Source organism: Rhinolophus hipposideros (genome assembly GCF_964194185.1).
Source record: "Rhinolophus hipposideros genome assembly, chromosome: 20".
Taxonomy (NCBI): Eukaryota; Metazoa; Chordata; class Mammalia; order Chiroptera; family Rhinolophidae; genus Rhinolophus; species Rhinolophus hipposideros.
Genome location: NC_138066.1, coordinates 39,025,331 through 39,042,732, shown reverse-complemented (window position 1 = coordinate 39,042,732; position 17,402 = coordinate 39,025,331). Strand labels below are relative to the sequence as shown.

Genomic DNA, 17,402 nt, shown 5'->3' with positions numbered 1-17,402 from the left:
TAAAAGTGCTCTAAGTGATTAAAAAAAAATATTTATTAAACATTTCCTAAGTTTAAGTACACTCCTACAGGACACAAAGATGGGTAAGACAGCCCCTGCACTCAGCTCATAAGATGTAATCTACAAGGAAATGCCAGAAAAGTATTGTTACTCTTACATTCTATTTCATTGCAAAAATTAGATAAATCTGGAATAAACTTAATAACAGTGGCTCAGGATGTTGTAATAAACTGTGTTTAAATTGAACCCACCTGGTGACTTAATAAACCTCCGAAAATACTACCCAACACCTGATGAATCCCATCCCTTCTTCCTTGAGCTATCCATAATGTTGTAGTAATGATTTCAAGTTAACTGTTCTGACTATGTTTTTCCCATGATTTTCAGACTTGCTTTAGGCCCTCTGTTATTTTTCTATATCCTAAGGCAATGTTTGTTCTTAACAAAGCAGGTATATCTGTGAGGTCTTAAATTGAGAGTTTTATCTAGTGACCTGGGTTTTTGGTCTGCTATTTTTGATACATTTCAGCCCAGTTTATAGGATTATTTCTTTAAAAGCTTTTAGGCACATACTCATAGCTCTGTGTGAATTCCTTTATCTAAACACAATTGAGATGTGTGGTCATAGCAACACTACTATGTCAGGAATGTGTGCCCTCGAAGTATATTTTCACTTGTATGAATAGTTATCTGTACGTGTCTGTTCATTTATTCAACAAGCATTTGCTGAGCCCTTACAGTGTTAGAATTATTAGGGTCTCAGAAAAATAAGTAAGATGCTGTCTGTTGTTATAACATATATTGGCAAAACTTAATGCAGAGTAGAGTGTGCCATTGTTCTGGATAATCAGAAAAGGGAAGGATCACTTTGACTTCAGAGGGCTGATGCCTGAAGGTAGCTGTAAGCACAGGGCAAGGGTGCATATGCAATGTGCAGAGAAAGCTAAGGAGCTGGCATTTGTGCTAAATCTTCAAGGGTTGGTAGAAATTTAACAGGTGGAACGTTCTCTTAGTAAATTCTTTGTTCTTCACCACCTGAGGACCAATCTTAGTGGCTCTACCATCTTTTCAGTTATAATTAAGCCCCTTACTTACCATTTTCCCCTCTAATCGTTTTCTAGCATGGTGTTTTGTTGCCTGTGTACTTACTGTATTGCCATGGTTTGCAGCAATTCCTTGGAAATGCTTCATAAATGCATCTGGAGGTTTTTATCCTTTTTTTAAAAAAAAAACTTTCTCTGAATAGCAGACAAAGATGTCTACATGAACTCAAAATGTATATGTAGAAGCTATTTTTAAAAAATTTACTGGTAGGAGTTCCTAAATAATATTTTAAACATTCAAGTTATCAGAGACATTTTTTCTTATTACCATTAGTTGCATGGCTGTTGGGCTGAGTTTTCTCTTGATGTACCATGTTTCCCCGAAAATAAGACCTAGCCAGACAATCAGCTCTAATGTGTCTTTTGGAGCAAAAATCAATATAAGACCGGGTCTTATTTTACTATAATGTAAGACGGGGTCTTATAATATAATATAATATAAGATAAGATAATATAATATAATGTAATGTAATATAATACAATACAATATAATGTAATATAACATAATATAAAATACCGGGTCTTATATTAATTTTTGCTCTTATATTTGGGGAAACAGGATTAGAAAAATCTGAATGTTTGGAATATGTGCATATGTGTACCGATCCCTAAACATAGCAATGTTTCTCTTCCAGATTATGTCCCAATTGGCCCTCGATTTTCTAACCTGGTGTTACAGGCTCTTCTTGTGTTGCTGAAAAAGGCTCCTCCTCAGGTAAAAATAATAAAAGAACATTTTCACAGTTTTTCTGGTAAATTCCATATACCGGTGCACTCTCTTTAAATAAACATACAGAATTGAAGGTCATCTAGTCTCACCTTCTGTGTTAACGTAAATGATTTTCTTAACAGTCAGAAAAGTTCTTCAGTGTTTTTCTTGAAGCTCTCAAGATCCCATAGTTTCAATTAGTTTTGTTTTTTAAGTTCCCCCTCACACTACATACACATCCTATCCCCACTTCATCTTCTATGAGAGATCATGATATTAATATAGAAGGGATTAAATACATGTTCCCATTTGTTTCATTTATCATTTCATAGGTTTTCTAAGAATTTGTATTTGAGGAAATTAATTCCTATAGGCAGACTGTTTTTTTTTTTTTTTAATTTTGACAGGTGAATTTCAGTTATTTCTCTTGTGGCATGTGGCATATTTAAGGAGTGAGTTTATAACCAATATGTTGGTTCATATGGTTGCATTTTTACTGATGTGGTGATTGGAGACTGGTGACTTTGATAGGTTAACACATTTAAAACTAACCTAAGAGGGATGGTTAAATATGTTAATTATGTAGAGGCTGCCAGAGCATGTTTGGCTATGACACAAGACACAAATTCTCTTGATTGATTCTACATGCTATTACCTCGAAGAAATGCCAATCAAAAGCAGATACAAAGGTATTAAGTACTAACTTGCAAAACATCTTAATGTCTGTATGGAAATCTCATATTCGAAGTTAGACATATAAACTAAGCTCTATGGAAAATATTTAATATTGAGCTGGTGATTTAATAGTTAAAAGTGTGTGTGTGTGTGTGTTAGACCTTAAGGAAAGGATTTGTCTTGATTTTCTAGGGTTTTTTTGTTTGTTTGTTTTTAATTTCTGGAATAGTGAAAAGAAACATAACCTATAACAACCTTGAAATTTTATTACATATATGCATTGTGAAAGGATTTTTTTAATCCTATTTCCATAAACTATCATTCCCAGTAATTGGAGTTTTAGCTTATACTAAGTAAGGCTGAAGTTAGAGAAGTGAAGTGAGTATATTTTTCCTTTCTCTGATTCCTTCAATAAATACATAAATAGATATATCTGAAGTTTCTAGAACAAAAATAACCCCAGTATTTAAATATATCACGTACCAGGGCAGCTGGTTAGCTCACTTGGTTAGTGTGTGGTACTCTTAACAAGGTTGCCAGTTCAATACCCGCATGGGCCACTGTTAGCTGCATCTTCCACAACTAGATTGAAACAGCTACTTAACTTGGAGCTGATGGGTCCTGGAAAAACACACATACACGCATACATACATACATACATACATACAAACATAAATAAATCACATACCAAAAAATCCTTTTTTATGAAATTTGCATTTTATAAATTATTACATTGGGAGACTTTCCAGGCATTTAAATTTATTTCTTAACAGATATATATTTTTTTCTTATTTTTTTTTCCACATAAAAAGAATTTATGCTAAAAGTCACTTAAGAGAGGGAAGAATAACTTTTCAGTGGTATTTTTCAAACTGCCTGTCTTTACATTGTTAAGAACTGTACACATTGATTTAAACAGAGAGACATTCCCTACCTGAGAATTATGTGTAATCTAAAATAAATGCTAATAGAAATAAACAACATATTAACAAATGACCTGCAACATTTTGATTAAACACTTAGGAATAAATTCCTATTTTGTAAAAATCATTGTAAGACTTGAGAAGAACATTATCTCATGCTTTTGAACCTTACAACATCTGATACAGGTTTATATATATGCACTTCATGAATAATTTATTCAACTATATATATATATATCATTGATACAAAACAATATATTTTGAGTGTCATTTTAGTAGGATTAACTGTTTAACTGTGGCTTGTATTATTTGGCAAGCTTTGATTAAAATGATAAGATTCAAAAATAAGTAAAGTTCAAATGGCCAATAAGCACATGAAAAGATACTCAATCAACATCATTAGCCATCAGGAAAATGCAAATCAAAGCCACAATGAGGTACCACTTCTTAACCACTAGATGGCTATAATCAAAAGTCAGATAATAATAAGTGTTTGCGTGCATAGGGAGAAATTGGAACCCTTGTACACTGCTGGTGACAGTATAAAAATCATGCAGCCTTGGAAACAATCTAGCAGTTACTCAGCAGGTTAAAGCTAGTTACCATATGACCCCACAATTCTAAGTATATACCCAAAAGAAATGAAAACATATGCTTACCCAAAAGCTGGTACCCGAATGTTCATAGCAGCATTATTTATAATAGCCAAGAAGTGGAACCCACCCAGATGTTCATCCAATGAAATAAAATGTGGTATATACATAAAATGGAATATTATTCGGCAATAAAAAGAAATGAGTACTGATACATGCCATAACTTGGATGAACCTTGGAAACATTCTAAGCGAAAGAAGTCAGTCACAAAAAACTACATGTTGTTTGATTCCATTTATATGAAATGTCCAGAATTGACAAATCTGTAGAAACAGAAAGTAGATTTGTGAGTGGTTACTTTGGATTGGGAGGGGTACATAGGGAGAATGAAAGGTGACTGCTAATTGGTATGAGGTTTCTTTTTGGTGTGGTGAAAATATTTTAAAATTGATTGTGGTGATGATTGCACATCTCTGGGAATATACTAAAAACCATTGAATCGTACACTTCAAAACAGTTAGTTGTGGGTTATACAAAATATATCTCAATAAAATGGTTACCAAAAAAAAAAGTGGTTTCAGAAGCTACTTAATGATGAGAGGGGGATTATATAAAGAGCTAGAAGTAAGGAGTGAGCACCCAAGGCCCCTGGCCCAGCTGGGAGAAGTCTTAGAAATAGGAATTGGACCATTAAAAAGGGATGTAGAATGAATTTCTCTTGGGAATGAAAAGGAAGGATATAAAGATACATAAGAAGTAAAAGATCTGGTCGCCTTAGTGATTGGAAATGGCAGAGATTCTCTTTTAAGAGAATACCAGCCTGTCATTAATCAGCATTTAGTGACTCTGACCTGGACTGCTAGATGACTTTCCTGTATAAGTGAATCAGTGGCAGAAGAAATTCATGTTTGAAATATTTCTTGTTGGCACATATTTAACAAAATAAAAATATGCTTTCTCTGTGTCACCTTGCTTTTTAAAATTCATTTCTATTCTCTTGGGAAAATTTCAGGCTGATCCAGTGTCAAGAATATTTGTCATTTTAGAGCAGAAGCATTTATGGTTTTTAGATATTTTCATTAAATATTAAAAGTATATGAATCTGAATGTTGTAGAAATGCATAGATGGGTAGAAAACTATCACTGTCAAGAAAACAGGTATTTTTCTTTAAAAAGAGGAATGGTACATATATACAATAGAGTAATCATCTCAGTCACAGAATCCTTAATTTTGCATTTGTTGTAATTCCAGCTTTCACACAGAAAAATTGTGTGCATGTGTGCACATGCTCAAATAAAAGAACCCCTTCGGGGGCACTATGTTGTTATGTATCAAGATATTCTCTTTTCTACTTTTCCCCTCCCCCACTCTTCTTCCTCGTTGTAAATTGGCTTATTAAAACTGGTTCACAAGCCTTCCTTTTTACCCTTTGTGATTGCTTTGGTCTTGGATTTTCAGCATAAGACTAAAAATTCAAGTCAGATTTCAGTTACTAGGATAATTTTCTTTCAATTTAAAATTTTTCTAAGTAAATGCATAGATTTTTAATGAACCTGATGTTCAGTGGATTTGCTTTAAATTTAGCTGGAGAGTTAATTTCATGATTCATTTATTAGTCTTTTGAAAGTATAAAAAGTGGTATCGGTAGTTCATGAAGACTGAAAAACATCATCACATTTTGTTTAGCATCTTTTTAAAACCAATTAAAAGCTTTTCTAAAATGGATTGAACAGGAGAAAATAAAACATGTTCCCTAGGTCTTTATTTCAATCAAGTTTCCCTGTGTTCTGCAGGAGAAGAGATCGAGGGGGGATAGAAAAATTGAAAAGGGCTGTCCCAGCAGGGAGCCACGCCGGAGAAAAGGGCTGCTCTGAGAACTCGGCAGCCACAGCTCAGAGGCTCCCAGGCTGCTTCATCTACATGCAGAGTCACACAAGGCATGGGGGCGCTCACCGTCACCACAGAGGTTTCACATGTGCTTCCCTGCTGGTTCCTGTGAAAAGCTAACAATTGGCTTCGAGGGTAAAAGACCACTGCCGTTCACCCTCCCTGAGCTGGACGTACAATTTGTCCAGTGTTAGGAAATGTCCGGCTTAGCCGTGAGAGGCTTGAAGACACCCCTCCTTCCAGTGAGAGCCCTAAAGCCGCCTCTTTTACTTGATGACACTGGGGCTCTTTTCAAGTTTTGCAGATTTATGGAAGTTGAGGAGAATGTGCTTTTCAAGATCAGGAGTTTGAAAGCCTTGGTCTTAATGTCAAGGAAGCAGCAGTATAGTAAGGTGGCAGGGCCAGGTAAATCTTCCCGCAACCTGCAGCACCAATGCCTTTGTTATTTTCCTCATAGATCTCTTCTGGTGCCTTCTTTTTGTAGGATGGGGTGGGAGAGACAGAATAAAGTACCTGAAAAAGGAACTCCTCAGGCTGTAAAATGACATGACTTCCCAGTTTCCTCAACAAGTGTGAGAGTAGTTAAGCCCATTGAGTGACTGCCTTAATGCTAGTTTTACTTAACACTTTTGGAGTCAGACTGGAAAATCTCATCTGCATGTACGAGAATAGCCTTGTAATTTATGGAGAACCAATCCTCATTCAGTTCAGTGCTTCCCAACCTTTTTCAGATCGTGGCGTATAGAAAATGGTAACATTTGAGGATGTAAAGGTGTGAGGCCACCACTCACAGCTGGCCAGAGATGCAGCCAGCCCAAGGGCCGACGAGAATTGATTCTCTTAGCCCACCTGTAACTCATATGCAGCATGCCAGTTAGAAAACCCTTTGGAAAATACAAATTTTTACAAAGGAAGACCACTCCAAATTCATAGCAATATTACTGAATTAGAACTCAGACCTAACTACCAGTTGTTAGAGTTTTAGCTAAAGTATAAAATTGTTGGAAAAAAAATAACTTCCTCACTGCTCTTGCACCTGGGAATATTATCTAATAAAAACAGGTAGTGATCAGAGCCAGGATGGGCTCTAAACATGTGAACCAAACAGAAACTTAGTAAACTCCTGATGGCAACTCGGGCAGACATATTTGTTTCTCCATGGGTTTCGCTTTAACAATTACCAGTCTCTAAACAAGATTGCTTTTTACGTGATCTTTATATGACATCTTAGTACAGTCTTACTTCAGAGATATTGTTAGGAAGTCTTGGTAATATTAAGCAACTCTTCAGGCTTAGGGTTGCTTTAGCGAAATAAGTAGATAATGGAAGAGACTCCAAACCGTGCAGGCCTCAACATGAGTATCTCCCCATCTATCTGTTCAAAATTAACTCTGGCTAATGACTACAATATGACTCAATAAGATATATAACCACTTTAGGAAGGAGGTTTAGTCATTTTGCCAGACACATTAATCGTAATCACTGATGCGGTGACTTTTGCCTTGGACTTCTTTATTGAAAAATGGCTGAACGGTGATTGACCGTTTAGGGGCCCAGTTTTCCCGTTTATTAAGTCCGTGGCATGAGATGGCTACCACATCGTATAAAACTCTCTATGAGTATACTTTGCTTAGTATGGTAGATTGTCTCAGAGTTCTATGTGAATCGAACATGCGTATAATTCATGTACAGTCGTGCGCTGCCCAGCTTTTTGGCCAAGGATGTACCGCGTGTACCACGGTGGTCCCACAAGATTATAATGGAACTGAAAACTTCCTGTTGCCTAGTGACATCAGAGCCATCCCATGGCAGCACAACACATTGCTCATGTGTTTCTGGTGATGCTGGTGTAAACAAACATACTGTGCTGCTAGTTGTACGAAAGTATAGCACGTGCAGTTGCGGTAGTGGGCTGTGCCGTCTGGTCTGTGTAAGTATGCTCTGTGATGTTCGTGCCACAACAAAATCGCCTAGCGATACCTTGCTCAACATAACCACGTCGTTAAGTGGCACATGACTGTTATGTAGATGTAGAACAATTTCAAATACATTAAAAGACAGAGAAATGTGGTGAGTCCTTTTATAAAACATTGCTACAGATATCTGCTGAATAAAAACCATGTTTTCAAAATAGGGGGGTTTGTTGTTGTTGTTTTGGTGGAGCACATCTATAATAGGTATTAATGAATACAAGAAAGTTACAAGAGGTGTGTGTGTGTACCATTTTCCGATAACTCATAATTAAATACCTAAATTTTAATCATCAGAGAAATGCTAATGGCACTGAGACAGTATTCTCTCTGCTAGAATGTCTTATCCAGCCCCACTGCCTTAAATATGTTACTGTGACGTAATATCAGTGTTAGAAAAGTATCGATTATAGTATCATAGTATTCCATGGTGCCACGAATCTAATTACGAGTACCGTCTCCACAGAACTTACTCTTCGTGTTGGATTTGGAATCAGAAAACCTGAGTTTCAGTCTTAGCTCAGTCATCGTCTGCCTGTATAACTTTGAACTGTCCCTTACTACCTTTGTAGCTGTTTCTTCATCTATGAAATGGAGATACTTCCTCCTGCCTTACCTACCCCATGGAGAGCCAACTAAGATACTGTGTAGCGATGTTCTGTGTATCGATGTTCTCTGTAAACCCGTGGACTACACAGATAGACGGTATAAAGCATGGAGTTGCTGAAAAGCAGGAATATGCCATCGTCCACAGAGTATGCCATTTGTAAACAACTGATTTATAGTCTTATCCCAAGATCTTCAAAAAGGGAATGGATGTTGGTCCTGATTGATTTGACTACTCCCATTGCTTGGGGCCTAAGATTCTATTTCATCCTATTTTGTTGCTGATTCAAAGTTCTTAGAGGGTCTAGTATTTTGTTAAGACTGTTGTATGGAACTGGAAATGTATTTGCCTGTTCATTTTTTGTTTTTGTTTTAAAGAAAAGAGGTGCCTTTAGATAGTCCACAGAACCTTTAGCTTGTAAGATAGAAAAACTGAAGGATGTAACTACTATATATAGCAAATTTTCATGGAAAGTGAGTTCAGAGTTCCAGCTTGGAGCGCCAAGGCACAACGTCCCTTATTTGTAACACTGGAAAAAGAAAGAGGGACACCCTGCTTCCCCATCTGTCATTGCTGAAATTTAGAAGCTTCCTAAATCCTAAGACAAATACTCTGGCCTGGGGATTAGGGATCCCTGTTATAAAAGGAAGAATGAAGCAGAGACATAAATTGAAGAGCTCAACAGGGTAAGCAGTAGAGGGAGGGCCAGGGCTTCTGGCCCTTGTGAGATTCCTGAGGACACTACCCGTTACACTTGTCCTCAGCCTTCAGACTGGCCCAACTACTTGCTTTTTCCTTGGCAGCCACCTGTTACTTGTAACCAAAGTTCCCCTTTCTCCTAACTGAAGGGGGAACAGAATAGCGTTTTACAGCTTCTCTTCTACCTTCCTGTCTCCAAAACAAAGTACACAGATCTTTGGAGATTTTCTAGGGGTTTATACTACATGGCATGACAGCTATTGGGTAAGAAGAGCCAATAAGAGGAAGCTTACAAAGGGTCCAGAATAATCCATGAATATTCCTGATAGTTGTTGGAGTGAAGATGGAACCACGCCTTCTTTGATCTTTTTAAGTCACCACTTGGTTTATAACCACAATTTCATCCTGACAGTTCTACTTACCCGTCACATTGGGGAATAGAAAGTGCTTTTCACGAGGAGAGGTCTGGACAGTTTGCATGGCCCTGCCGTTTCTTTCTTTTCTTTATGTTTGTTAACCTGTTTAGATTATGTAGATGGTAATATTTGTTAAATGGATATTTTGAAGATGGTGACTCTTAACTATACATAGAACTGGCAGTGTAAATAGCACAGGAATTAGAATTCAAAGACTTCTGAGACTCAATTTTCTCATTTGTAAAATAGGAACAATAAAAATATTTAAGTTGAGAGAATTAAATAAGTATTTTTTGTAGTTCTTCGTAAACTGCAAAACACATCTCAGTTATTGTTTATTATTCACTTCAAAGAAAATTCTGACTCTGTCATCACACAAAAAATTATATAAAACCAACAAAGTTTGGTTTGTTGCCACTATCGAAGGGGCTCATCTCCACCTGGCTACTGCCGAAGAAGTAGCCCTAGAAATGTCGGCAAGAAAGAGCATAGCAACTTTGGTTGTTTTCTCCTAGCTGCTAGCCATCTCGCTCCTGCAGACACTGCCTTAGCCAGCCTTGGAGCAAATGGAAGAAGGGAGCCAGTTTCCGGAATAAGAGGAGTAATAATGGGCAGGGAGGACGGAGAAATACCAGGTGGCAGCAGTCAGATGAGAAGCTCTGGCCACCCAGCTACCATGTTTCCCCGAAAATAAGACCTAGCAGACCATCGGTTCTAATGCGTCTTTTGGAGCAAAAAGTAATATAAGACCCGGTATTATATTTTATTTTATTATACCGAGTATTGTAGCCGGTATTATATTTATTATATTATATTGTATTATATTGTATTATATTATGTAAGACCCAGTCTTGTATTAAAATAAGACTGGGTCTTACATTATTTTTTTGCTCCAAAAGACGCATTAGAGCTGATGGCCCTGCTAGGTCTTATTTTTGGGGAAACACAGTAGTGACATATTGTCTATGTAAACTGGGCCTTTATCAGCAAGTGCCTGCATGACTATCAAATCACCTTAAAGTTATAAAGAGAAAAGAACTGGAAGAAGTATGCCAAATTGTTTATTGTGACTGCCTTTATATTAATGGCCTCCAGACTTTTTGAACACATACCCTACTAGTAAAAAAAATTTGAGCTCATCCTACTAGTATTTTAATATATCTATTATTTTATAAGATGATGTTCATTTTAAAACATATAAAACAAGACATTTTTTAAAGAACAAAATGTTAAATAAAAGTAAATGAATACAAGAAAGTTACAAGTGTGTGTGTGTGTGTGTGTGTGTACCATTTTCAGATAACTCATAACTAAATACCTAAATTTTAATCATTAGAGAAATGCTAATGGTGCTGAGACAAATTCTCTCTGCTAGAATGTCTTTATCTAGCCTCACTGCCTTAAATATGTTACTGTGAATTGAAGTTCTATGATTTCCCCATCTTAAAGACAGCTGTGTCTTAGACGGTAGGATTATTAGTGATTTTTTCCAACTTTATTGTTTCCTGTATTTTATAAATTTTCTACAATAAGCGTTTATTACTTTATAATCATGAAAAAAATAAAAACTTAATGTGTATACTATTATTTTCACTTTTAACTTAGTAGAGTAACTGTCAGAATTCTTTCATTCTAGTCCTTCTAACTAATTTGCTATTTGACTAACAGAGTTAAGAGAATCTCCCTTTGTCTCTAAACTTGTCTGTGTAATAATTTTTGTAACCTTATTTTTTTCCTTTAAGGCTGATTTAATTTAAGGTCTGGTCTATAAGACACCCTGTGGTCCTGAGAGTAAAAGTGTGACAGTGCCTCATGACTGTTGCAGTTGTCCTTGGAAACCCACCTGGCATTCAGCTCGGTGCTGTGCTTCCAGTCTGAACCTATCACAGCTGAATGCCAATGTGACTAAGGTTGACTAAGATAGATGGTGACAATTATGTTGAGTTTCATGGAAGGGAGATGGGAACTTTGTTTTCCATCCAAAAATATTTCTTTTGACAGGCAAGTCTGAAATATTACTTTAAGGAATATATGCTTTTACTAGGATGTGCATTTAATAAACATTTGTTCCACACCATAAAAACATAACTATGAATAAGACATTGTACCTGCTCTCCAAGAGCTCGTAATCCAGGACAACCTGTTCTGTTGTGGAGTTTGTCCACAAGGCCAAGGAGCAAGTTGAGGTTATTTAACACCCAGCCCATGCCCTGTTCACCAAGCCGCCCACTCTGGTCTGGGGCTGAATCTGCTCTGAGCAGCATTGTCAGCCTTAGTAGGTAAGAATACAGCGTGCCTAGTTAAATTCGAATTTCAGAAAGACATCAAGTAATTATTTTTAGTGTAAGCATAGCCCATGCAGTGTTCGGACTATACTTATAATCAAGGCTTTCTCTGGCAATTTTAAAAGAAAGAATATTTTGTGGGTCCCTCAAAGTGTTATGGGCCCTTGCCACTGTGCCCATTATGCCTAATGGATAGATAGGTCAGCAATCCCTGTGAATAAAGTCATTTGAACCTCATTTGAGTTGGGGTTTTTTCAGTCCTAGAAGTTAGAGGATTTTTGCTTATTTCTTGGTTCTTGGTTGTGTTCTGAATAGTTGAAATTGTTCAGCAAATTTGCCTCCAGATTAGTGAGGTATTGTGACTGGGCACATTGAATCCATGTTTTGAAATGTTGGGGCCTAAAGAAGTAAACTGGGTTGTGAAGGGTTAAATGAGGGCAGAGTGTGGAGAGAAATCAAGCTTTGAAAAATCTTGAACATAAGAGATAATTGCATACTGGTAGAAAACTCTGGAAAGCATTTTAAAAAAGAGGAATATGGTGATGGAAAGAGAACTGATTCTGGGTGGTGAACACACAATGGGATTTATACATGATGTAATACAGAATTGTACACCTGAAATCTATGTAATTTTACTAACAAATGTCACCCCCATAAATTAAAAAAAATAAAATTAAAATAAAATAAAAGAGAGATAACAAAAAATAAATAAAAATAAAGAGGAATATTAGGGATAAAAATCACAGAGGTAGAAAGAACAAGACCGAACAAATAAAGAAACAAAAACTCATAGACACAGACAAGTTTAGTGGTTACCAGAGGGTAAAAGAGGTGGAGGGTGGTAGGAGAGGGCAAAGGGGGTCAAATAATATGGTGATGGAAGGAGAAGTGACTCTGGGTAGTGAATACATAATGCAATATATAGATGATGTATTATAGAATTGTACACTTGAAACCTGTATAGTTTTGTTGATCATTGTCACCCCAATAAATTTTATTTTAAAAAGAAGTCACAGGGGTAGAAATTAAATGAGAAGAAAATTGACCTAATAGGCGCAGGAGTCATTGTAGGGTATATCAAGCTAAAAGCTGAGAGAAGGAGGGAAAATCTGTGGATGCAAGGTTGAGGCGTTTGGTTTCATCAGTGGTCATCTTAAGTGTCTAATGAGAAAACATGTCTACAAAACTGTCCCTTTGGCATTGAGAAGACTGTAGCGTGCTCAGTGCAATTTTATTTTCTTAATTAACCCTTTCTCCTAAGAGCTCAGAGGTCAGCATTTCTAGGTGATATATCTACCTAACTCATAATTAAGGCTCAGCCATTGCTGATAGGACTTAAAAATTACACAAATAGGAACAATGGACAACAAAATGTAGTGGAAATACCAGTGTGGCCTGTACTGTTTCAGCTCCCTCCTGGAAGTAAAAGCTTAGAACAGGTCACTTCACGTCTCACCCTGGGTTTCTCATCTACAAAATAACCGGAAGAGGGAGGAGAGGACTAGGTCCTCTTTAAGAGATACTCTGAGTATAAAATCTGATGACTCAGTATCTTTTTCACAAATCGGTACTAAAATATCCTTTAATATCACAAAGTGGGCTGCTCACCTATAGTAATTATTTACAGTTATTTGGGGTGAAGTTTCTCATTTCATTTCCAATCTGCATCACGACTTTCCCTTCTGATTGTCCTCTGTCCTACTTGCAGTACCATGAGGATGGTTACAAAGACCGCAGCCTAAGAATTTGCTTCGGGGTAAAATCTAATGGAGAGTTTAAGTTTAGTTGTCTGCCTAGTTGTAGCATGATTTATTTGAAACATCCTTCCTTTGGTATTCAACTTAAACATTTAACTACCAAAAAAAGAAGTTACAGACATCTGAGCATGAGAAATCAGAAATGCATGCAGGATATGCAAAGAGGCCCCATTCCTCCCCTTTCGCTGCCCAGTCTCCTGGTTGTTTTCAGTTGTACTCAGTTTTTTCCCTCGGTTTGGGGAAACCGAGAGTTGTAAGAGGTGCTTAATAACACTTGTTATCTTACTAGCTTAAATAATTAGTCTCTATGACTCTTACCTTCTCCTCTGTTAGAGAAGTCTGTATTATCCAATCAATAGCTTAACTATTGAGTGATCAATTCATTAACTAAAAGACAGAGATGACAGCCTTTGCATCTACTTACATTGTAAATGAAGCATATATGCCATCGATTCTAGATTATTTTCTTTAAAACTCCTTGTTATCACAGCATTCAACACTTGGGGCTAAGAGACATATTTTCCTGTCGAACACCGTATAATACGCATTCTTCCAGGGCCACAATAGAGAATGTAACAAGGAAGGAGTGATCTGCTGCTTCTGACACCTACACTGAGATCACCATTGATTCACTCAACACAAATGTATTAACTTCTCACTACGGACACATCACTAACACCAGACAGACAGAAGTCCTGTCGTCATGAAGGAAGACCAGCAGTAAATACAATAAATAAGTAAAGACAGTAAATGAGTCAAGTATTTAGTATGTGAAAAGGTGATTCATACTGTTGGGGGAACCTCGGGATAAAGGGAGGTGAGAAGAGGGGAAGTGTCGTTACAAATGGGGTTGGGGAGGAGGGTGCGTTGTGTAGGCCTGTGGAAAAGGTGACGTTTAAGCAACGCCTTGACTTAGAGGGGAAGAACCTTGTGGGATATGTAAGGGGAGAGCATTCTAGGCAGAGGGAACATAGGAGTGTTTTCCGTGTGCCAGGGATGCTGTACTAAGAACTGCAAGGACGCAGATAAATAAAACATGGCTCCTGTCCTCAGGGAGTTGACAGGCTAGAAACAAGATTCAGACTTGCAAATAAATGCAGCAATGAAGTTGTACAAGCACAGTGGTGGGTAGAATTTTTATAAAGGTCTCTATAGTGAACGATACAAACGAAGTAAAAAATATGAGAAATGATTCCCATTTCAAGACTGAAGCTAGGATAAGTGATGGACTGCAGTGCCTTACGAGGAGAGCTTTTTCCGCACCCTCTGCCCTGAACTGATTGCTCCCTCAGAAGTCACTGCCCCTTGGGGGGCGGGGGGGCTCGCTCTCACCTACCGCCAGGACTCCTTCTGAGGGGGTGTTTGATCTTTAGCTTCAGGCCCCGTCTGGGCCTCACAGTAACCTTAGTTAAGCTGAAGATTGGTGCTCTCATCTTCTCCTAACCGTGACTCTTGGCCCTCTGGGAGAATGCGTTCTCTGTATCATTTGCTGCTAGTGTCTTTGCTGGAAAGAAGGACTCAGGTGCCCCACTGCTCGCCCACCCAATCTAATGTGTTGGATTCCTGACAACCTAGGCAGAGGACGATTTTTCAGGTTCCTCTCAAGACCATTCGTTCAAGGCTCACTTCCTTTCATTCTTGCCTCCTCTGACAAGAATGGCAAAGGCCCTCCCTCCCCCAAGCATTCTTCACCTCTTGCTGTACTCTGACAGGTAGGTAGGATGTTTAATCCCATTTTTATGGTTGAGGGGGAGACAAGTCCTGAGAAGTGAAATAATCTAGCCAGAATCACACAGCTCTGAGGGATGGGGCCTGTACTTTTTCTACAGCGTCAAGCGACCTATCTCACACGGGTCTTGCCTCTCTTCCCTTGCTTTTTGCTAGCCCTGGGCTTGCATGAAACAGGATGTCACATATGTGAGTTGTCCGTGAAAGGTGCAGACACTTCCCGGCCCGGCCTGTTCACTGTTAGAACTGCCTGTCATCCGGGCAGCAGCCTTCTCACCGGCCACTAGGTGGTCCTGCACATAGCTGCCGGGCTCATCTGTTCTCTTCATCACAGTTCTTCCTCCTCAAGAACCTTCTTTAGTTCCCTGTTGCTTTTTATATTAAATCTCCTTCCTTAGTTTAGCATTCTGCATCTTCCTTGTATTGGCTGCCTACTCCCCATCTCTCTCAAAAGACTGTTTTCAGCCCTTAGTGCGGACTCAGCTGCCTCCACCACCCAATGGAGACCCGTCCCTCTTCCTCCAGGGACTCCTTTGTCACTGTCCCTACTGTACCAGGAATCATCCGAGATGACCCCATGCCAATGAAACTGTCCCCTTGTGCCATGTCCCCTCAGCCATTACGAGTTCATATTTACTTATGTTTTACTTGGTAGCGGTCCCTGAATATTATTTGCTCTTCCCAGCTAACTTGTAATCACTTTGGAGGCACAAACCACATCTCATAATTCCATAAATACCTGAACAGAAAAATATTCTTGTTAAGGGTCTGATCAACTAATCTGTTGTATCTTTTAGTTACCAGGTTTATAAATTCTTAATATTCTGAAAATTTTCACTCTTGTTTACAAAACTCTCAAATCCTACTAGTCAAAAAATAAAGTTTAAGCCTCCCAGCACACAGCAGTTTGGAGTTGCACTTTTAAACTCACTTCTTAATCCATTTCAGGGTTTCCAATTGTTCACAGTTAATTCTGCTTACCAAGGGTGTATTACACTTGCTTGCCATTGAATGATATGGAAAAAATGGCCTTTCTTTACTGCATAACTGACTTTACTTTTGTTCACAGGTTAAAATCAGCCCTTCTATTGCACTGCAGTATTATATTGGTGGCATTTTATTTAAGAAAAAAAAAAAAAGCTTTCTTCCACATGCACTTTTGTTACAAATCAGTTTATTGGGGCCAATCAATGGGCAGGGCCTGTGAAAGGGTGTGGATTATCTGGTTAGTCCTTTGTGTGGCAAAAGGCTTAGATTCTGCTTAGTACTTTGCTCATTCTTCATCATGTAAAGAAGTGGTTTTTTTGAAGGATCAACACCTGACTGAGTCTTGCCTTTTTCATGGTAATGTTTTCACCTGAGTTACTTCTTATGGTTCTAAGAATTAGTTAACTAATACTTATTTAACCTTGGAACAATGTTTATGATAATCCGATTGGCCGATAGGCATTTTATTTAGGCCTCTTCTTTATTGCAGCAGGACTAACAAGTCTCAGTAAAGAGTATGCTGGGACTAATTTTTTTCGCCCCAAATAAGATATCTCTGTACTTTTTTTTTCTTCCCATCAAGAGGCATGTTTTGGGGCTGTAGACTTCAGACTAGTAGCCATGCATTAACAAGTTGGATTTACCCTTTTGGATTAAGCTCTACTACTGTTTTTTAAAAAACTAGCGTTCCTATTTCATGCTGCGGGCAGCCTTTCCTCCAAAACATTCTGCCGTGCAATTTATTGTATTAACACATTCAGAGCTGCTTTTTCATGATAAAGCTTCTTCATGAGCATTACCACTAATTAATATACAAAATGACCCAGCACAATTTAATTATTTGGTAACGTTTTTCAGTGTTTTCTTAAAGATGACGCTTTACAAGTCAAGGCCTGAACTTGCCTGGGTCGTGACCTCTCTGCAGTGTTTGCAGTCTTGTTAAACAAGAAGAAAAGCAAAACATAAATTAGCGTCTCCATTATAAGTTGCTCTACATTGCCCAGTCTTTCAACACTCTGAAGAGAGTAGTCACTGTTAAGGTTTGGAGCAAGGTTCGCTGG

At 37.9% G+C, this 17,402-nt stretch overlaps 1 protein-coding gene across 3 annotated transcripts in view; it reads left to right on the top strand.

Moving 5' to 3' along the window:
• Positions 1 to 17,402, top strand: part of NSF (N-ethylmaleimide sensitive factor, vesicle fusing ATPase) — a gene marked incomplete at its 3' end in the record, with an annotated part of 126,819 nt that overhangs the window by 98,486 nt on the left and 10,931 nt on the right. For all 3 annotated transcript variants that reach the window (XM_081027499.1, XM_081027498.1, XM_081027500.1), the window contains exon 17: positions 1,739 to 1,818. In XM_081027499.1, the coding sequence (XP_080883625.1) occupies positions 1,739 to 1,818 (80 nt within the window). The remainder of the gene's footprint in view (positions 1 to 1,738; positions 1,819 to 17,402) is intronic.